The sequence below is a fragment of the Candoia aspera genome, chromosome 1, assembly GCF_035149785.1.
Source record: "Candoia aspera isolate rCanAsp1 chromosome 1, rCanAsp1.hap2, whole genome shotgun sequence".
Lineage (NCBI taxonomy): Eukaryota > Metazoa > Chordata > Lepidosauria > Squamata > Boidae > Candoia > Candoia aspera.
This window is the reverse complement of record NC_086153.1, coordinates 67,475,718-67,499,105: the sequence shown is the minus strand read 5'-3', so window position 1 is coordinate 67,499,105 and position 23,388 is coordinate 67,475,718. Positions and strand designations below refer to the sequence as shown.

The window sequence follows — 23,388 nt, the reverse complement described above, 5'->3', positions numbered from 1 at the left end:
ACTGGAATACCGAATATGGCTTTTACTATGTTCTTGTTTGAAATCATGGGGCTTTTATTTCAAGACATAACAGTTTGGACTGGGGCATCAAAAAAGTCAAGATGATGGATGCAACACTGAAGTCTCCCCTCTCTATGTGCATCGTATGAGGCTCATAAAAAAGTGATGGGCTTCAATTGCATGGTTGCAGCTGCCATCTTAAATTTTTTCATCCCAAAGTGCCCCTGATTTAGACATCACGCCATATGAATATTTCAGTAGAGCATAATGAAAACCTATTATTTTCACACATTGTTGCTTTTGTTTGTAATTAGTTTTCTTGGAGTGCGGCAGTGCACAAAAATAATTTAATTAATAAACAAGGCAGTAAACGTTATTTTTCTCTGAACCTTTTTTAGGGATTTGTTGAAAATTTCTATCATATAATTGTTATAGCCAAAATGAAAGCAAGAGTGGGCAGATTTTAGATTCAGCGAAATACAAGTAATAGTGGTAAGTTTCTAAAAGCACAAATTTCATAGCCTTCAGAACCTTTTGAGTGTGTCAGATTTACAGATCTTCTGATGTTTATGTAAGAGGTAGTCCTCCACTTACAACCACAATAGGGACTAGAAAATTAGTTATTAAGCAGTGTGGTCATTACATGAGGCATCATGCAACTGCACCCAATTTTATGACCCTTTTTGCTGCAGCTGTTAAGCAAATCACCCACGGTCGTTACATGAGACATCATGTGACTGCGATTGGTGACCTCCTGCTGGCTTCCACATTGACTTTGCTTGTGGGAAGCTGGCTGGGAAGGTCACAAATGGTGATCACATGACTGCAGGACACTGCAACTCTTGTAAGTGCAAGCAGATTACCAAGCGCCTGGATCGCGATCATGTGACCATGGGGATGCTGCAATGGTCATAAGTGCTAGGATCAGTCATAAGTCACTTTTTAGCACCATAATTTCAAATGGTCACTAAATGAATGGTCATTAAGTGAGGGTTACCTGTAGTGAAAACTCAAGGCAGAACAACATTGTATCATTTGAGTTGATAGACTGGATTTTACATTTCAAGACTTTAGGTGACAGATGACAGTTTAAAGTGCCCCCCCAATGCAAACTTTGTAAGAGCAAAGCTATCATAATAGAGAAAAGACTGAGCTTCTATAAAGTTCTGTTTTGTGCATTTGAAAATATCCATATACCTGAAGTATGAAATCTGATTGCTTAGATGAGCAAATCTGACAGCTAGGAAGCTCCTGGTTTCTCAGCTAGCGAGTTGAGCTCTTAGTTCATCTATGTCTTAATATGTAGGCAATTATGTGCAAGATTGCAGTTGAATTTATCTACTTCTCCAGAGCTAAAGTTATTAATGAACATGAAAACTATTGTCCTTGTATGTTTTAGGAATGACAGGAGAGGAAAGGGATGTTTTCATAAGAGGAAATATAGTCACAAAATAAATGAACAAAATTTGGAAGCAGATATTTTGATACATGGTATACTGATTTCTGTATTGCTTATTCAAGTCAGTAATTTTGTAGTTGTTCCTATAGCACTTGGAAGTAGTATAGCAGTAACTGACAATCATATAATCTTTGTAGATCTAATGATCTGTAAAAAATAAAAAGACTGAACTCTTTTACTATATTATTTCTGGAATGTCATGTGTTAACATGAAGTAAAAGAAAAGAAAGGCAAAATAACCTAACATTCGGTATAAGTCTAAATAGGAGCTATAATTACTGTATTTACACACAACGCTAATCTGAATTTTTTAAAAGAATGATTAATTGACCAAACCATAATGGCATGGCTCACACATGCTTCATCTTACAAGACTAAGCCCAAAGCAACATTACTGTTTATTGGGGTGTGCAAACCAGGCCACGGAGTTCGATACATCGTATCGCTTTAGTTTACATCAGGCAAGAAACAGCTCTTGCTAATTTTGAGAACACGGAGGAGGTTTATAAAGCAACCACATTTCCAGGTTTTATATTCTGACAAGAGATCACGAGGAAAAACATTCTGACTCCCATTAAGCAAACGCTCCCTAACGACTACATTACCCAGAGTGCATTGCTCTCATACAAAGGGCTAACAATCTAAAGTGGAGCGGACCTCAAACTTCCGCTATTCCTGTGAAAAGCATTGCGTAGTGCCGTTGAACGCGCAAACTAACAATAGACCTCCGAAAGGACCTTACGGGGCCTCTTATTCAGAAAGGCTCGCTGCGTAGAATTTCTCGTGCGTGCGTGTGAGATAGTGGGGTTGAGCAAAAGGGGCGTAGCCTCCGCTATGGCAGGCCCTTGCAGGTGGTGGTTGTCAGTCCGTGGCAGCGGGTTATGGCGACAGTGGTGATGAATGAATTCTCCGGGAGCGAGAGGGAAGAAAAAGGGCTTAGGCGCCTCCAGCTCCCCAACTCGGGCCGCCGGGGCCTCCCCTTCATCCGCGGCCGGCCCGGCTCCCGCCCCACACCGCCAACAGGCGGCGGTGGCTTCTCCTCACAAGCGGAATCTCTACTATTTCTCGTATCCGCTTTTCGCGGTCTTCGCGCTGCTTCGCTTCCTCGCCTTCCAGCTCGGGCTGCTCTTCGCCTGGCTCTGCGAGCGTTTCTCCCGCGGCGGGGCGTTGATGGCAGCCGCCAAGGGCACCAGCCGGGCCGGGGATGCGCCCGAGTCGGTACGAACCTGTCACAAGCGCGCCTTCGAGTGCATCTCCACGGCGCTGCGCATCGACGAAGACGAGGCCGGTAAGCCCGGGGGAAGCGGGCAGGGCCGGGTCACGAGTTGCTTGAGGGGGAAAGCGGGGAGACCGCGGGAAGGCTGCGATGCTCGGGAGGAGGAGTTGGGGGGTTAAGGAAAGCCCTCCTATTTCGGCACCTCACGCTTACTTCGTTTCAATGCAGGGTCGGTGTTTCCTGCTTCGTCATAGCCGCCGTTTTACTCCCAGGCTTTTTGGCGAAGCAGCAGCCGGCATTGCTGTACAAGGACCATACACCTGCCGCTGCCCTGTTGCTTAATGTGGATGTGCATTAGAGCTGCTTCACCTGTGTTAGCGACTCATCTCTAGGAGCAGGCGGGGTGGTGGCGGCTGAAGGGGCAAGAATGGTCTCAGGCTCTGCATGGATCGAACTTGCATCCAGGATTTGAGCGCCAGCAGCTCTTAAGATCACTTTTGGCTCAATAGGAACAAAGAAGATAGGCTCTTATATAGGCCCACAGTGCTGGGGGCGGGATTGCAAGGGTTGAATTGCCATGACCGAAAAGACCCATGTTAGAGCCACAGCAGTAAAGGGTTCCTATGCATGGAGGGTATTGATAGGAAGGGCTTGTGGGTGGAGTCCATGTGAGGGAGGCTTTGTTGTGAATCTGAAAGAGACTTTGTGCTTTTCGGTTAGTCTCTTTGTTCTCTAGGTTCAGGTTGCATCTTATTCATACATTCTTCCTAGTCTCCTCTGTTGTTTATAGTGACTCTTGGGCTTGCATTTTTATGTTGTTACATTATTAATGTGGCTAGCAGGGTGAGTGTATGCCTTCGAGTCGATTTTTTACTCCTGGCGACTGCCTGGACAAGACCCTGAAGATTTCTTGGCAAGTTTTTTGGAAGTGGTTTGCCATTGCCTCCTTTCTAGGGCTGAGAAAGAGTGACTGGCCCAGGGTCACCCAGCTGGCTTCATGCCTAAGGTGGGATTAGAACTCACTGTTTTCCGGTTTCTAGCCTGATTCCTTAACCACTACACCAAACTGCCTTAACTACTACACCGAACTGGCTCTATGGCTAGCAGCACAGAGGAGAAAAATATTTCTGGTAAAATGGTGAGCTATGGAGGCAAGCTATCCAAAATGGCCTTTTCATTATACAGCTGGGCTGATATACAGTAATAACTTAAGAGGAGTGTGTTAGTATTAGGAGTTTGGATGGTACAAGTTGTGACATGTCAGTAGCAGACTTGCAATGACTGATACCAGCTTGCTGACAGTAAAGTTTTGGGGCAGAGATAACCCATTGATAGAAGTGCTTAAATATCTACACCTTGCAAATGTGTAGATTTTGCAAGATCCATTACTAGAAATCTTTCTTAATGAAGTAGATGAAACTACCTTAACGTGTTAATTTTGATCAGCAACACTATGCTAGATTAGATCAGAACAGATGGATTCATTTTTTGCCTTCTGTAAAATATATTCAAAGCAATTCACCACATACACACTGGAAGCAATAATGGTTAAATAGTAACACCTGTAGTGCTGTTTTCTTGTGCCTACTTATTCAATCATGCATCAAAGTGAGACTTCCCCAAATATACTTGTTGGAAAACAATATATACAACTACCTTATACTGAATCAGACCATTAGTTAATTATTGCCTAATCGTAGTATATTTGAAAGCCAACAATTCTCCAAACAAAAGATCCGCCACATCACTGTTACATAGGATTTTAAAAACTGGAGATGCCAGGCATTGAACCTGCATACTTATATGTGCTAATAAACGTTGAAATGCTCTATTACTAGGCAGTAATTCAGTTTTGCTTATTTTTGAGTTTCATGTCTGTGTTTAAAAAATTAAAAGCTATTTTGAGAACTTGATGAAAATTTCTGCTCTGAAGTTCTGTTTGTATTCTGCAACAAGTAAATGAACTTTCTGCTTTGTATACAGCATAAGATTTACTCTAGTTAATTCTGTACAGTATCACAGGATGAAATATTTTGATTAAACTTTAACAGCAGTGATGAATTTCCACTATCTATTTGGCTGTGGTTGCATGACATACAGACCTACATACTTTAATGTTCATATTCAATCAGTGCGGTTAGTTTATGGCAAATTGAGTAAACCATGGTTAACTATGAGTTAGTGTGATGCAGTCACAGCCATCCTCAGATCTCTGTTTGTATATGGGGAAATTGTTGTCCCCTCTTGCAAAGTTGCTTGTTTGTTACTAAGCATGTGTCTCCCTCAGATGATATATAAATACTAGTTATTAAAGGATTAAAGGCAATTATAGACTTACGTGTGAATTTGGTGCTAGAGGGATACTGTTAACCCATCAGAAGACTTGGTCCCTCTCCTTCTGGTAGCTCTGAAATTGCCCTTTGATTCTTGAACTAAAGTCAACAAGAATAAAAAAATACTTCTAAGCTGAGAACTCCACAAGCACACATAGACATTTTCCTCATAGGTTTTATGAAACTAACAACATGCTTTAAAGTGGCTTCTGAATGCTAGCAATGAAAAAATCACTGAGCTTTATTTAAGATTGTATTTTCTTGTAATATGGAAGCTAATAAAAGTAAGAAAAATATACAAAGTGAAGGATAGCAAAATATAATATAGACATTTTAATTAGGATTAAAAATACTGCCTAATGCACATACATTCCACTATTGAAATGATTGTTAATGCATGTTCACCTATATTCAATGACAAATCTATGAGAACAATCTGTCATCCAGTTCCCAGATAATCAAACTGAGTATCTTGAAAAGTTCTATAAAACATCCTCATACTTTTAATGCAGGCATATGTGTAGAAAAAAAATTCTGGATTGTTGATTTCATTAACACAATCACATTAAAAGCTTTGATAGCTTGTAGATAAATGATGTAGTACTGCCTGTCTCTAATAGTTTCTGCCCACCTGGTATATTCAGGCAGAGGGAGTACTGTCCAGGTTCCCTCAATTAAATGTTGTCATCTTGAGGAAGCGTGCCTTTTGTGTCACAGCTGGTGCCCTTTGGAATAGCATCCCACTAGAGAGAGAGATGGTGCCAACTCTTCTGAAGGCCTTTAAGACCTGGCTCCATTCTCAGGCTGGTGTTAGAGTGTTTGCAGAGCCACTGCTGTACTTTTGAGTGTTATAGTTGATCTCTTGTTTGGGCTGTTATTAATTTATTAATTTATTTATTAATCAAATTTATCACCACCCATCTCCTGAAAGGGACTCTGTTATGTTTTTTGTTACATTTTTAATGGTTTTGATATATTTAAAGCATATATTTTTGATACATACGTTTCAAACATATATTTTTGATATGTTGTAAGCCACCCAGAGTAGGCAGTTGCAATTTATTTATTATGATTAATAGTAGTGATAAATAATGCACTTCAATTTTATTCTCTATGAGGTCACAGAGAAAATCATCAAAGAATGTTTTGATGAAGACTTTATAACTACAGATAGAAAACTAAGAGGGAAGTGACCCATGTTCAGAATAAATTATCTTGCTTGATAACATGTGAATGGTCCCTGCAGAAGTAAGAGAACTGTATTTGCACCATACACTAACCATAGCTTAGCGTGATTATTTTTTGCTAATTCTCTACTTCTTTGGTTAGTATACATCAGTGTTTGTGGTGGCTGGCAGCTGCAATTCCTGAGTGTTCTTTTATAGAAGAGTAGTGATTTAACCATTCATGTTTTATTATTCACATGTGTTTTCTATTATGAAATATGAATAATTTAAGTAAAAACTAAAAAAAAACTTATTGCATAAATTGAGTAATGATTTATTTCAGTACCTCTATGCTGCCACTCGGGATAACCTTCCTAAGTGATTTATAAGCAACATAAATAATTGTAAACAAAAATAAAGTACATTTTTTGAAAAACATAGAATCCTTTCTGCAGGTCAGCTGATAGTAATGAGGGCAAAGAAGAGAATCCAGTGCAACAGGTTTCTGTGGTAGCTGTCGTCATTGTCTGCCTTCTTTCTGGCCTTTGAGAGATACTTCCCAAAGGGCAGTTGATGGAAGATGGAGTAGAGGAAGAGTCAAACTGAGTAGACTTCCATGATGGCAGTGATTGCTACCTGCCTTTCAGCATGTTCCTTCAGTTTTTATATTATAATATCTGTAATAGAATCAAATAATATAAGTGTTTGGGCTTAACTCTTTTAAGTGTTCCGGAAAGTACAGTATTAAATGGCAATCGTATACATTTAACTACTCATGCTATTAGTATGTTAGGCTGCTTTATTTCCTCTTTGTAGTGCTGACTTTGTCAGCTACATACTTTTTAAGCTACTGCTGGGTTTAGATTATACTGCCTTTCACTGATTCTGATATAATGCTAGTTGATATAGTCATTTTGCCTCTATTTACTTTTTTAAAAAATAACACGTTTAACATGTTTCAGTTAAATTCTGTGCCTGTGGTGGGGTCTGGTACAGGACAATTTATACTAGATGTCACTGCCTACCAACATGCTGTGGATTGAACAGATCTTGTTTGTAAAATCAGCGTTTACTTTTTTTTGGGCAAACTATGTAGGATCAAATTTACAAAGTATAGTTGATTTTTCTGCATCTCTTTGTTTTAATAAAGAGAAATATATCTAAATTTCTCTAAGACTACTAGGAGTACTTGTGTTTATATCTTCTTGCAAATTTTGGTTATTGTAGCACAAATAGTTATGCTTTGTCTAGTGTCTGATGTTTCTTCATAATGAAAATAATAGAAACAATTTTTTTTCTCAGCAGGACAAAAGGAACAAGCTGTTGAATGGTATAGAAAGGGAATTGAAGAACTGGAGAAAGGAATAGCTGTATTAGTTACTGGTCAAGGTAAGTTCATTTTTGGTGTTACATGAATGAGAGAAGCTGGAATGTGGTTTAAAAATTCTGAGTAGATAAATAATTTGGATGAAATCTGAAAAATCCCTAGGATTTATTTGTTTGTTTGTTTGTTTGTTTCAAAAATTGTATACCACCGAATTATAGTAATATGAAATAAGCATCCCAATGGTCTCAATTAAATTCAGATAAAATGTGCACTTTTTAATAAAACGACATGCTGGTCCCTTAGCACAGCTTAGACACCAAAAAAGTTGTTTTGTAATGTTTTAAATGTCAAAAGAGAGATGCCCAGGTACACTGCTGGGGCAGTGTATTTCATATTGTATATGTAACCATGGAGAAGGCCTGCCTTTTGGTCCACAATTTTCTCATGTCACACCAAGGCAGGACCTTGAGGAAGCCTTGCATAAGTGTGAAGTTTCAAGTTGATGAAAAGCAAGGATTTGACCTGTACTTGATATGCAAAATTAGCATGTAAAGTTTTCCTCAATATGGAAATAAACTTTCTCATTTCAGTGACTGCACAGCAAACTGTTGTTAAAGGAGCTGTTCAGTGAGAGGTTAATTTTGGAAGTCTTTATTACTTCCTGTACAATATTTCTCTGTACAATAAGTTTGTCTGAATTATTCTAAATTCTGTATGTGTTAAATTATTACTTGTTGATGCATCTTTCTCCTTGTCTAGATATCAATCCCAAACAAAGTTAGATTAAATTCAGATGTTCATTTCAACCATTATTTAGTTCAGGATGCGGAACTTTTGGCTACCCATATGTTGGACTATAATCCTATTGATCCTAACCATAATGGCCAGTGCTCAGGAATGATTATAATTGTAGTCCTGCATCGTTTGAAGAAACATGACTTTCCTATCACTGGTTTAGATTATCACGACTGTAGCCTTACTCTTTCAGAATTCCATTAAGGAGTTGCTGTATTCTGTACTATGTGTAGGTAGTCCTTGCTTAACAACAGTAATTGGGACTGGAATTTCCATTGCTAAGCAATGTAGTTGTAAAGCACAACATCACGTGACTGCATCACTTAGTGACAACAATCCCAGCAGTCCCAGTTGCCATCATTAAATGAGGATTGCAGGTTTTTAAGCGAGGACCTTGTGTGACTGCAGCTTGTGACCTCCTGCCAGCTTTCAACAAGCAAAGTCAATGGGGAAGCCGGCAGGAAGTTGCAAGTCCCAGGTGGCTCACAAGCAGGCCAGTGGGTGGGTGAGTGCCATGGAGTGTAGCCGAGTGGAGGGATGGCTGCTGCGGAGCAAGTGCAGCTGGGCAGGGGGGTTGCTGTGGGGTTCGGGAGGGTGCACAGGTGGCTGTTGCGGCACGAGCTCAGGGGTGCTGCGGCTGAGCGGGCAGGCGTGTGCTATGGAGTGCGGTTGGGGGGTGTTGCAGGTGTGCATGCACTACAGAGTGTGAGTTTCCATAGCCAGGCTCCTCAGAAGAAAAAGCGGGAGCAACTTGCAACCTTCCCTGCCAGCTTCCCCATTGATTTTGCTTGTGGGAAGCCAGCGGGGAAGGTCGCAGTTGGTGATCATGTGACACTGGGACATTGTAACCATTGTAAATGTGAGCTGGTTGCCAAGCGCCTGAATTGGTGATCATGTGACCATGGGGGCACCGGGATGGCCAGAATTTTGAGGAGTACCACTCATTCAGTGCCGAATGGTTGCTGAACGAGTGATCATTAACTGAGGACTACTTGTAATGCACTGCAGGGCTAACTACCATTAGAAGACTTGCTGGTTGTTGCTATAATGTGTATTCTCATAAAAACTCAAATACATTTGGCAAATCTAGATTACTATGATGCTTTTAATTTTGAAGACAAGAAACTTGTTCCAAAATAAAACTGCAGAGTCGCTAACTGGAATTGGCTGATATCATATCATACCCTTTTCAGTCAGGATTCGGGCTGGGCTATAGTATTGAGGCAGCATTGGTTGTACTTGTGGATGGCCTCTGGAGAGCTTGTGATGGTGGTGGTGTGTCCATCCTGGCCCATTTGGATCTCTCAGTGGCTTTTGATACCATTGACCACGGTATCTTGCTGGACTGGCTCCAAGGATTGGGAGTGGAGGGCACTGTTTTGCAGTGGTTCTCTTCCTTTCACCATGGCAAGTACCAGTCAGTGTTTGTGAGGTGAAGAGGTCCAGCCCTAGCCCCGTGTTATGTGGGGTGCCTCAGGGTCTCTCTATTCTCCTACTTAACACCTATATGAAGCTGCTGGGAGAGGTCATCAGCCAGCAGGGGTTTTGGTATCATCAGTATGCTGATGATACCCAATTACAGATCTCTTCCCAATGCTGGGCAAGTGATGCTGTTCAGGTGCTGGCTCAGAACCTGGAAGCTGTAGGGGCCTGGATGGGGACAAACTGGCTGTGACTCAACCCTAGCAAGATGGAGTGGTTGTGGGTTTTTGGCCCCCCAGAGTCAAGAGAATTGACATCTCTGACTCTGGACAGGGTAACATTCCCCTAAACAGATCTGGTGTGCAATTTGGGGGTCCTCTTGGATGTGGCTCCTGCAGGTGGCAGATGTGGCCCAAGGGTCCTTTGCACAAATCCATCTTGTGTGCCAAATACCCATTCCTGGACCAGGAGACCTTGCTCAGTCGCTCATGCCTTAGTCACCTCCGATTTGGATTACTGCAGTGTGCTCTACATGGAGCTGCCCTTGAAGACCATGCAGATGCTGTGATTGGTCCAGAATGCAGCAGCTGCAGAGTTTTGGATGTCCCGCAGTTTATCTGAGTACACCACTGCTGCATGAGCTGCACTGGCTGCCAGTTGCTTTCCCGGTTCAATTCAAGGTGGTGGTTACCATTTTTAAAGCCCTACATGGCAGAGAACCAGGTTACTTGTGGGACTACCCCTCCCTGAGGGTATCTGCCCGTTCTACTGGGTTAGATAGGGTGGGCACACTCCAGGTCCCCTCCCTTAAAAGTTGCCATGTGATGGGATCTTGGAGGTTTGCCTTGGTGGCTGCCGCAGTCCAGCCTCCCACCTGAGATCCAAGGGATCCCTACCCTTTTAGCCTTCCAGAGGGCTAGAACTATTATATGAGATAGACGACCATATATGTCCTGTAAGTAAGCAAGTACATAAATATCAGTGGTCCATCTACTGCACTGGCTATTGTACTGCTTCCAGATCCAATTCGAGGCTGATCCTTAAACCCCTGAACGTTTTGGGAAGAAAATATTTCATAGGAATACTTTCTCCATTATATATGTTCTCAGGCTGTTCAGTCATTGTTCGAGGCCCTCTTCTGTGTTATTCTGATAGGTAAAGTGAGGCAGAGACAGTCTTCTCTATTGTAGAGTTGTTATGGAAGCTCTTCCTAGGGAGGTATGGTTCCTGTGCTTTGCTGCCAAGCAAAACCTTCCTTTTTTTTAAAACTAAAATTACTATAGTTTGTGTTCAGTTTGAATTTTTATTACCTGTATTACCCTGCAATGGTGCATTTTATATTTTATAGCTATTCTGCACAACTGATTGATTGCATTGCCTTCTACTATTGCTTCTGTTTGTTTTGCTTTTTAGTGTTAATTTTTTCTTAATGATTTCAGTCCTGTTATTATGTAATCTGCCTAGATAAATTGGATTGGCTGTTACTTATATTGAAACTGATCATTGGCTAAGAATAATTGTAAAATAATATAGTTATGTTATATTAAATAATTAAGAAAGAACTATGACAGAGACATTTTCTAGAACATGTGGGTCCTTTTCCACCGTTTATATCATGTCTCTTGCCTTTTATGTTTTTGAAAGGAATGGAATGGACAGGTCATAGAAACGAAAGAATAATAAGAATCCTCCAAGTTCATAGCTCATGCCAATTTGCAGGGATGAGTTTATTATGCAGCAACTGTTTGTTTAGTTGAATCAATAATTAGAACATAAAATCTGGATTTGTATGTTTTGCTTTAGTTATGATTATGGCTTTAGTGAGTTTTTCTGATGATAGTTTTAGCTGGGAAGATGTGGTAGTATAAAAGTCAGAATTTTGGATCATGTTTATTTTGATTCCCTGGTATTAAGATGGCAATAGAGATATACTTAATTAACAGGCAATGTACTATATAAAAATTGTAATGTGAGTTAATACATTACAATTATTTTTTTATAATTTAAGACACAAGGCTACGATCCAATCAAATAAACACCTTGAAGTACTTTTGATTTTTATTAAAGATACTTAAAAATAATTTACTTTTTGAAATTAATAGTCCTCAATAGGACAATAGTACTTCCTTTGGGCTAGATTTACAAATCTGTAATTGTAGTGTACCACTTTTCAGAAGGAACCCTAAAACTGGTAGTACTTCTTTGTGAGTATTTTGGAACAGAAAATACATATTTTTATTTCTCATATCTGCAGCTATTCTTAGAGAAGACTACGGTTTGTAACCCTAGGTAATTGTAGAAGCATCCTAGAGGTTTCTAGCCAAACTTTTCACTTCTAGATTCATTTGTTCCAAGTCAGTACAGTATTATATTATATAGTAGTATTATATTATTTACTATTTGTATTTATATTTTCTTTTGATGGAGTAGAAGATAGATATTGCTATTATACCTATGCCTGAATGTTTAACTTTCTCTTTAAGGAGACCGTTATGATCGAGCTCGTCGCCTCCAGTCTAAAATGATGACAAATTTGGCAATGGCCAAGGACCGTTTGCAGCTGTTAGGTACTACTTAATGTTGTTACTTTAGAAAATTGTGGAAATGATAGTTATACAGTATATATTTAAGAACTTATTTATCAATGATGGAGAGAAAAATGATTTAAAACTCTTAATTTATTAAAACTTTTGAAACATAAGTTTCAGCAATAGATTTCAGTTGCACAAAATTGGTGTACAAGTTCAGAGATGCAAGTATACTCTCAATGTTTGGCTTCCTGATATTTTAAAAGGGAAGCTGAAAAACTAGTGGGATTTTTTTTTGCAAAAAACATTTTAAAATGCAGAGTGAATATAATTTGCTCTTTGAAATGGCTAAGACTATTGGTGCAAAATTAGCATTAATGGAACATAGTACAAAGTGCATCTTAGAAGAAAAATCCATAGGAAAAAATGATTCGAATTTAAGCTAAATAAGTTTTAACTGCAGATACTTTGATGAAAAGTGGTTAATTATTGAACAAAATAATCTTGAAGTCAGTTCACCTTTTTGAAATACCTAATGAGCTTAGTGATGCCTGTTTCATCAGACTGTAATAAATTGAAGTCCTTTAAATCAAAGGATATATTGAGTGAAGCAAAATAAAACTAGATGGCAGCGTATATATCTGGAGGGGGCAAGGAATGAAACATGCCATGATCTCATGAGGCAAGTTCTGCAGTTTACCTACTTGGATCAAATGCTAGGACAGAAGTAAAGAAGGGTGGGGTTTGTATCATATTACCATATACGGTACATGTCATTTTTCAGTCATCTCAATTATCTGTCGATATCCAGGGACAGCAGTAGCTGATCTAATTTATTTTCTGCTGGCTTCCTCACAAATGCTGTTAAAATCATTTAAAATTATAGCATTTCCCCTTTATCTATGTTACATGGTTTATGTAGCATAGATAGGGCTGTAGCTGGGATAGCACTGTATGCCTTGCTTATTTACTAGGTGGAGCAAAGACATAGAACCCCTGCCTAGAAAAGATGAAGTTCCCAAATCAGATGGCTTATGATTTTGTAAATCCCGTTTACTATCTGTTAAGTGACCTTGATTGTTTTTGAAACCAGCGTTCACCAAGAAATACAGGTTTTTATTTTATATTTATTTATTTATAGTTCAAATTTCGTCAAAGCCCATCTCGCATGAAAACAATAGGTACATTCCTTAGTTTCCCTAGTTTGTTGTTCTGTAAAACAGTTGTAGCGCATTCCCATGTGTTTTTCAGGTTTATTCAATCATTTTTAGTACATTTCTTTTGCAATTAGTCTGTAGATCTAGTTGTCATTTTGAATTAGGTAGTCTCCAGAGCCACCATTTTGTTGCGGGACCCAACAGTATCTCAAATTTCAAATGTACCTCACAGGCTAAAAAGATTGGCAATCCGTGGTGTACAGTAATCAAAATCAGCAACAGAACATTTATGTTTGGAGGAATGGCACCAGGAAGAGAATGTTTATTCTTTTTTTTTTTTTGCTTGAAATTGCATCTCTAAATGCATCGACTCTGAGCAGAAGAATTGTGAGATAGGAAAACAGTAAGTAGCCTTTCCCCCACCGTTTTTTCCATCAGATATGCAGCTGTGCCTTATCTAATTTATGAATATGTAATTTATAAAAATAAGTATTTGATAGCCATTTACAAACTCCAGCTTTTTAAGAAGAATAAAGTTACGCAGCTGCAGCATATATTGGATTAACATACATAGCCGTTAAATATATGAGGTATCAAATGTAAATGACGATTCTGTGATGTGGAGCTGTACTTTTTGTTGATTCCTTACCCTTTCCTGTACCTCCAGTTTTGATAATAGTGAGTTTTTTTCCCTACAGGGCTTATAGAATATAACTTCAGTGTTTTTTTGAAAGGTTCCCAATTACTGTTGCTCTCTTCTGGAGGCCTAGAGCAATCTAGAGTCTTGGCCATGGCAAAGGATAGAGTTTTAGCTACATTTTTAAGGTGTTATAGGACACTTTGCTTTATTTGGTTTTGCTTTTAGAGACTTAACAAGGCTACCTCATATGTCTATAAGAAGATCAATAGGTAGGAAAATGTACCATAACACCTTTATATTAATGAGTCTCTACTTAAATATTTCCATTTACTTTAGTAGGACTTATTCCCGGATTATTTATTTATTTATCTATCTATCTGATTTATCCCCACCCATCTCCTCCCGTCGGAGGCCTCTGGGCAGTTTACAACAAGTGATTAAAACCATCAGAATAATACAAAAAATAAAATACAGTAAAAATACTATAAATAGAAATAAAAAATAAAGAATAAAAAATCCAAGCGATGAAACATCTAAGTATGCATATGCTTATAGCCAAAAAATCAGGGGTATAAGCCTGAAAAACATTATAGATATTATACTGGCAGCAGTTTTTTGGAATTTTGAGAGTTTATATTCTAACTTGTATTAAAATAATCAATTTTTAATTTTTATTGTGAATTTTATTTTAAAAATTGAACAATCTATTATAAATTATTATCATTTTTAATACCGTGCATTGGCACAAGCCAGCATACAGATGAAAGCCTTTAACATTGAACATGATATATAAACATGCCTTATTTAATTCCTAATCCTTGAAATTTGGTGCAACAAAAATATTTAGTTTTTGAATGTCTACTGACAAGGTTTTATAGTAATTGCTGAAATATTTCGTAGTTAATTAAGTGACTGAAATGCTGCAGTTACCATACTGTGGGTCTCAAAATATGAAATATGATTTGCTTTTTCTACACATTATGACCATGTTGTTCCTGATCATTTTTATTGTTATAACTCAATTTTAAAGAGATGACTACGTTCTCCAGCCATGCAAGTCTTAGTTATTGGATATAAATGAGAGGAATTTTCAAAGAGAACATTTGGAACTATGTTTTGACAACTGAGAGCTCTTGAGAGTGAAGAGTTTATTTAAAATACTTTAATGCTCCATTCAAAATTTTCACAATAGTATACAACAATAAAACACAATAAAAAGAGTGAGAGCTAAAAATCACTGCCTTGATATGTTGATAGTTTTGACGCTACCAAGGTCTCTGGTGGTGTCAAAAAACCACTAGCGTAAGTACCAGCATCCCCTATATGAACTCTCAGGAGAAAGTTCCATGAATAAGGTAAAGCACTACAACTAAAAAAGTCCTCTCCCATATAGCCTTTCATCTCTGTTCAGATGGCAAAATAGCTTGAATATCTTAAGGAGCTTCAGAATTATGTAGCAACTTTTTTTTTCCACATAAGAAATAAGGTAGAAGAAACAGAAAACACTGGTGGTAAATGTAGGAAACAGTGTCATCTGAAACTCTGGTCCATTCTGTGAATGAAGAAGGGGGATGGTACAATAAAGATTTAATCTAGAAGCCCCCTTTAATTATGCGCAGGTTGTTGAGTCCCATTCTTTAAGTGAGAATGATGGAAAGTTGGAGAAGAGCCACTGAAGCTATCAAGGGTAACCACATATAGATCTTATTGCAGTAGCCATGTTCGGATGCAACCAAAATGTGGATTATTGGTACCAAATAAGATTGGCTCAGGAAGGGTTACAGCTAGTGCAGTAGCTGTAATTGTGTAAACACATTCCCTGTCACCTGTGAATTTGAAGACAAGTACTCCCAGACTGTTGGCCTGGGTGAGAGTGCATTGTTATCGAAAACAGGTTGAACACCATCCCACAGTTCAGTCCTATTTATAATAGCACCTCTCTCTTACTGGATTTAATATCAGCTTATTCAGCCCATTGTCAAACTCAAGTAATGTTCCAGAATTCAGTTGCTTTCTTGGAGTTGGATGAAGTATTGCACTGAGCAATAGGGCACTGAAGTTCTCCTAGTGGTTTCAGGTAGATATTGAACAGTATAGGGGACAAGATGGAACCATGTGGGACACTATTATTAATGGTTTAGATGTTGAAGATAGCAATCCAGCACCATCTTTGGTACTAGGCCTGAAAGGAAGGACTGGAACCAATGCAAAACAGTATCACAAGGCCCATATCAACCAGACGATGTAGAAGAATACCAAGCTAGGTGGTACTAAAGCCCCAAAGGTATCCAAGAGACCTAGCAAGGTTGCACCACCAATTTAGTTTATAGAGTAGGTCATCGTCAGAGTAGTTTCGGTGCCATATTCTTGTTGAAAGCCAGTTGATACAGATACAAATAATTAGTATCATCCAGATGTATCTGAATTGGGAAGTCATGTCCTTGTTAATCACTTTTCCAGAAACTGAATATTTGAGATTATCCAATATTTGCACAGATGTTCCCAGGTAAGAGCGTGTTTTCAGTAGAGGTCTTATAATTACTTCCTTTAAGCTGGGGGACAATATCTGTCACTTACAAAGATGTATTGATAATTGTGCTTAACCTGAGGCAGTTGAGTAGGTAGGTGCTAGTTTTCATATTGCCATATACCATTTGCATCGTTGTGATATATAAGCCAAAACAGGACAAACAATTGTGGGGGTTATATCCCCGAGACCTGCTCCAACATCGATGTTCAGTTCAAGTGGGTCTTCTCAGTTTAACTAAAGAGCGTAATACGTTCTGGCCTCGTCCTTCCACTTCTTGGTAAAGGAGATGCCTCGTGCTGAGAAAAGCAATTTTTGTCTGTTCTGTTTAAACATAATGGGGTAGAGGAATAAGTATTTTTTGCCACCATGATGCTGAACTTCAAACTGACCTTTAGAAAGGACTGATCTGTCATTGGCCCAAATTCCTTCATTTACTTCTCAGCTGGTATCCTGTCCTCTTCACTGACCCCTACTAGCTATTTAATAAACCAGTTTGGTTTTGTATAGGGAAGAAAGCACTTAAGAATGAAAGTGTCAGCTTGAAAATCTCTGTATGGTTTTGCCAGTTATATTTCTATCCATAGTATATAGTTGGCAGTATGCCCAGTCACCACTTCTACTCTGCCATGTTATCAGTAATTCTTATGGGAGATAGTCTCTCAAATACTAAGATTCTACTGTGTAAGCAAACATCAGTGCTGTGAATTATGTTTGGAAATGAACATGAAGGCAGTGAAACTTTCATTACTTGTTAGATACATTTTTCATGCATATGGACAGTAGCCCTAAACTAGTGTTTACCCTGGAAATGAAATAAAGGAAGCATAAGGAGTTAATTTTCATACAGTTTTTAGAAACGATTTAGCAGTCTTAATTAATTATATCCTAGATCAGCCTTTCTCAACCTTTTTACCCTGGAGGAATCTTTGAAATAATTTTCAGATCTCAGTGAACCCTGCATAAAAATTATACAGCTATTTTTTTGCAAAAAATATGAAAACTTTACAGTTTGTTTGTAACCCATACAATCCACATTTTGCAACATTTCCAGCAGCAAAGTGGTGGCCAGCAGCTGAATTGCGATGCATAAAAATTCCCACTGCTGTGAGTGCTAGCATTGTGTGATGCACAAAGTTAAAGGATTTTTTTTTCCAATCATGATGTCTCTCAGAACCCTTAGAGATCTCTCACGGAACTCCTGTTGAGAAAGGTTGCAGTTGAGAAAGGTTGACGTAGATAATATGGAACAAATGTTCTGTATACATACAGTATGCCTTTGCAATGTGATGAAATGACCACCTGAGGGTCATCTTTTTGACTAAGGACTGTTGGGTAACATATACAAGAAAGGAGCATAGAGAAGAAATATTAGATAGGTATGACAGTCTTCAGTTTCTTTAACCTTTGGCCATCTTATTTAAGGTTTTAGAAAGGACTGGGTAAGAATTTTTTTTAAAAAAACCATATATTAAAAATTGAATTTGTGTTTTGTGTGATGCCTCTTTTAGTTAAAGATACATTGCAGTACTCTTTTGTATGAAAATACATGATAGTATCAAAAAGGAATCTGGATTGTGCTGAGATGGTGACAAAGTAGTAATTACAGAATACCATTTTTTTTCTGAGCTAAATGTGTATTGAAAAGCTATTGATTTTTTTTAAATGGCTGGTTTTATTTTTGAAGTACAAAAAAGAGATTAGTATTGCCCTGTTTTCCAAAAAAACAAAACAACCCCCCCATGCTTTTACAAATAGGTTATGCATGAATCTAAAGATTGTTGTGAACTGGTGACCAGTCAGATTCAGAATGATATCTAATAAGTTGTTCATTCAAAAAGGTAATAAATGATTCTAAAACTAATACAAGAAATTGTTGTAGAATTTTTTAATGATCATTTGTGAGCCTTCATCAGTCTAATTCATTTCTGCTACTTATAATGCAGTGCTAAATCTTATTGATAGTAAACTAGTAATTATATTTAATTATGTAACAATAAATAATGGAGGATGTTCACTTGGTCAGAAAGGAGGGCTCTTGCTCTCATTTATATAATTTTGTAGCAGCTTGAAATAAGCTGTAGATTACAAATGTATCACAACATTAGCTGCTTAATATGGAATGTTAATCATAAACAAATACTTGTTAACAAAACTTAGTATGACATCTGTTGCAAATTGAACCAACAGGTTTTAGACTGTCTTAGATCTATACCGTAGGTAGAAATCATCATAATTCTTTGCACATTCATTTTAAAGTATCCCACTAGTCTTTTTCTTTGATATTTCTGAATAATGCAGTTACTGACTGCAGTTCACAGCTTTTACATAAACTGTACTTTATTAGATGTGACTTCATAACACTGTAAACATTAGACATAAGCTTTGTAACATTAATCCATATCAATCCAACTGAAGACAAAGTCATTTTGGTGTTACTAGTGTACGTAACTTTCATTGGTTCATTTTTTGTCTTTTATTTGTCCTTTTCCCTCCTCTGTTCCGTTGCATAGAGAAGATGCAGGCAGTTAAGCAAATTCCCAAGCCGCAAATGGAAGTCTGTAGTGACAATACTAACCTGGTATGCCGCAATGGACATCTCCAGTCAGGTGGGTTTGGTTTTCCCAGCACCTAATTAATTAGGGGGATGTCTCTCAGTATCTACTCTATCACAGACAAAATATGCAGCGCTAAATACCCTGCTCCTAATATATTTTTAAAGGATTCAGTCTATGCTGAGTCAATGTTGTTTTCACCAAACTGCTTTCCTTATATATTTTAAAGTTTCTTAAAACTTTAAAAGACAAGGCATTAGTTTTAAAGTTTATAGTATTTTAAAATGAAGTTTGGAATTTTGGAAAACTATTTAGAGCCCTTATAAAATGCAGTAGTAGAAAAAAATAAGCTGAGAGATTTCATTTAAAGATATGTGAATCTATATTAGATGATGTTGATTGCTATTTTCTATAAAAGCAAAAGTAGAGAATAAGTTTTTTCCTGCACCTCCTATTGAAGGATATTGCTTCCTGGCTTTCTTTGTCAGCATGCATGCATAAGATAAAACCATGAGAAAACCTGCTTAAAGTTCATTTATAAGAGAAAATTATTGGTGCTCATCATTCTTAAAGTATGTATTAAAAATAAGAGGCAAATTTTAGGTGGTGTACTGTGAATGTTTAGTGATCTGCTTTAGCTAAGATGCTTTGGAAACTTATTTGCTATGAATTTTTATGAGGTTTGTAGCTTGTAACTTCAGTCATTTTTATTCTTCATAAGACATGCTTCTGAAATAACTCCAAATACTATCAAATGTACAAATAATTTTCTCACTGATATTTTTGCTCTATAAAGGGTTAGATTTCTTTTTTTTTCTTAAAGAATACAATCTGCTTTTTAAAAAAAAATACATGTAATATTTAGATTTGGACCCTTTATGTCTTTTTTTGCCACTAATATTTTTCTCAGACTCATTTGAGAACAGTATGCTGTCACTAGTGGATTTAGGGATGTGGTGCTTTGCTTGAAACAATTAATGCTGGTATACAGTATGAATCTACAGTTGGCATTTTTCTTCATTCTGGTAACTAGAATTTGTCAAAGTATCTGTACATGGCTTTGTGCAAGACAGTTATGTTTGTAGGAGAACAGTGTGACTTCATCCATTGTGATGTACTGACAGCAGCTCTAATCCTGTATAGGAAGCAGCATAATGGGAATCGGCATTTCACTGTAGAAGAAAAGCCTGGTTACTCCTTGCAATTGCAGCTATTTTTCTTGGTATTTTACAACTCAAATAACGATACAGACTAGGTTGTATGGAAAGCAGTTTGTGTTCTAATAAATGTCACACCTGAAAGAAATTTCAGTAGAAAATAAGGTTTTGTGACTTTTCCTGCTTCTTCCTTTTAACTTTCCTGCAGATAATCAACTATTCAATAGTTTTGTTGATTTATCGAATTAAATTATTTGGCATACCTCACTAAACAAAAACAAAAAAAACAGATTGCAATTCTGATCAGCATAGTTGTCCCTTTCTGTGCCACTTTGAAAAATACAGTATGCTTATCACATCTGTCAGATCCCCCCCGATCAAAGGGTTCACAGAACCCCTTATCGGAGCATCTGCCATCATTTCCTTGTCAAAGGGTATAGACTCTGTGTCGCCAGATGGGAGGGGGTGTGAGGTTGGAGTGTGAAGTGTATTATTATGGCTATGGAAGACATCAAGGACAATGGGTTGAGATACCCCAGGAACACCACCTGGATGGGAGGGGGGGTGACATACTTTCGTGGGAAAGGGAACCAGTTAAGGGAATGTAGTTTTAAATCTAGGTTTGAGCGGGAACTCTCCATTCGCAGCTTTACTTCTGTACCGTTCATTTTGCTTCATTAAAGCAGTTAAGGGATCCCAGCTTCCTGACTGTGATTGTGTGAATGCTCGAATGAACAGGTGCTGACACCTGAATTGGGAATTTATGTGAAGTCCAGCATTTGCTTGGTGTGAAGTGTTATTGTGAGTGGTATTTGCTTGATAAATCGGAGTACAGATTTTAATTGGTAATAATTGTTTTAAATATTCTAGAAAATATATTTATTCCTTACCCCAAGAGCAAAGCAAAAAGAAGAGGGCTAAATAATAGAAAACAATGATAAATTAGCTTTTTTGCAAAATCTACAGGAAATCTGAAAAAGAAATTTGCTGAGAAGTATTTATTCAAAATAGAATCTTACAACAGAAAGCAAAGGTACATCTTGAGGCTTCCTATTTCTATTACATTTTTCAATTAACATGTACACAGAGAGTTGCTAAATACTATTTATTCGTATATGCTAAAAGTTTCTCATAGGTTGTATAGCATTATTCATATAAACATATCACAGTTACTTTTGAAATGATATAAGCAAACTGTTCCACTGTGTATCTTTTAAATAAGGGGAAAATAAAGTTATATGAGCCTTGTTCATTCCTTCCTTCATGTGAAAGTTTACCAGTTCAGCCTGCAATTCACATCTAATCTAATATTGCAGGACAAATTAGTCAATTATTGTAGCATCGAGATGTGGGCAAGATGCTTGTATGGGACCAACAATATATGTTTTTGATCTTTCCTTTCTTGACTTATTAATCTAGTACAAACCTGGATCCAAAGGTGAAGTGCCTCTTTAATGGTCTAATTGGGGCTTTTGAAAAAAATCTCTACATGTTTTTGAAATTCTTGTTAGCCAATTCCAAATTTCTCCTCCCCTGGCAAAAAACCTTAAGGGGGAAATTGCCACTAGATTATTTCAGTTAGATTGAAGTTGAGTTGATTTGTTTATCCTGATAGATAATTGATACTAGAAGAGGTAAGGGGTGCAGTGAATTCTCTTGGATTTTTCAGCAGTCTCTGGTATTGTATGCCATAGATAGGTTATCTGAGTTGGGAACGGAGGCATTATATTGATTTCACATGTTTGTAAGAGATTAATTTCAAGAAGTTGTCTCTGTGAGTTGTGCTATAGCTTGCTGTCGTGGAATTTAAGTTAAGTCTTGTTGTTTTGGTCCCCTGAGCTTTTAACATATATGGAATTATTGAGTAAAATCATTCCGGGATTGGGAGTTGGGTTTTACCATTATATGGATAGTACTGAAGAGACAGATATGTATTCAAGAGACAGGCAAGTATTCTATCTCAATTTTACACTGGGGTCAGGAGAGGCACTATAAGTACCAAACTGTTATTTAGAATCAGTAGTGGCTTGTACAAAGACCAGAAGATTGAAGTTCCTGTATGGAATGCAAATGGACAATGGTTGCCTGGTGATACTGAAATCAACCTGTTCTGGCTGGGGCGGCAGGTTGATGATACTTTGGTCTAGTTAGTATTACTGTAATATTTTTATTTAACGTGCACTTATATCTAAGTCCAGTGCAAGATCAATCCCCCCCCCAAAAAACCAATTTCTGTTGTGTGTAATATTTTCATTGCTTAAGCCACATGGACTAGCTTCTGGGTTTTAAAATAGATTATTGCATGGCTTTAGTTATACACTCCTGCACTGCCTTTTGAAGCTTGTCTGGAAATCTAGTTAGTACTTTCATTGTCTTTTGACTATTTTCAAACAGAATTTAAAGCCTTGTTTGGAGCCAGGTATCCTGGGACCTAGTTTTTCTACTTTAACTTCCACAGATATTAATATGGGCTTCTTCAATACACTTGTGGCTCTAGCATCCAGCTTGTGGAGTCGTTATTCCTAGGCATCTTGCATGGTGTCTTTGCTGCTGTCTTTTAGACATCAAAGCAAATAAGGTTGATAACTTTATTGTTGCTCAATTTGTTTGATATCTTTTAATCCTTTGTGATTCATTCTGAAAATATTTAATTGAAAGGTGCTACATAATGTAAGTGAAGAGAGTGAATCTAACATTCTAAGATGTATTCAGAAATATTTTAACTGCTTGCTTTCTTGTTGATAGCCTTTACAGAGTAATCTAGAATAATGAAAATGTAATTCGGTAAAGAGAAATAGTCCATCGTATGTTAATTCATTCCACTTGGATCCAAGATTTCATGCACTGGGTCAGGGGTGGGTAATCTTTTTGCCATCAAGGAAGACATTCCCAATACAGTAATCGGTAAGGAGCCATATGTCAGTGGTAAATGGGACTTACATAAGTAGTGGATGGGAGCAGATCCATCTCTCTTTCGGAGATGCTTTTTTTCCCCTGATTTTTATGTCCTTAGCTATAGAACAAAAACTACTATTTCTGAATCTCTAAATTGATGGGTTAAAGGGTTCTTTTTGACAACGTTGAACATCATATGACATTTGTTGCC

At 37.7% G+C, this 23,388-nt stretch overlaps 1 protein-coding gene across 5 annotated transcripts in view; it reads left to right on the top strand.

Annotated features, from left to right (window-relative positions):
* Nucleotides 1–2,087: 2,087 nt before the first annotated feature.
* The window catches only part of SPAST (spastin), a 38,750-nt gene continuing 17,449 nt past the window's right edge, over nt 2,088–23,388 (top strand). Inside the window, exons 1-4 of one of the 5 annotated variants that reach the window (XM_063305886.1) lie at nt 2,088–2,747; nt 7,480–7,563; nt 12,202–12,285; nt 19,084–19,179. In XM_063305886.1, the coding sequence (XP_063161956.1) occupies nt 2,360–2,747; nt 7,480–7,563; nt 12,202–12,285; nt 19,084–19,179 (652 nt within the window). In that variant the 5' untranslated portion in view covers nt 2,088–2,359. Of the gene's footprint in view, nt 2,748–7,476; nt 7,564–12,201; nt 12,286–19,083; nt 19,180–23,388 lie in introns of all 5 variants that reach the window. The other 4 variants (XM_063305877.1, XM_063305901.1, XM_063305893.1 and 1 more) reach the window with 4 other exon arrangements.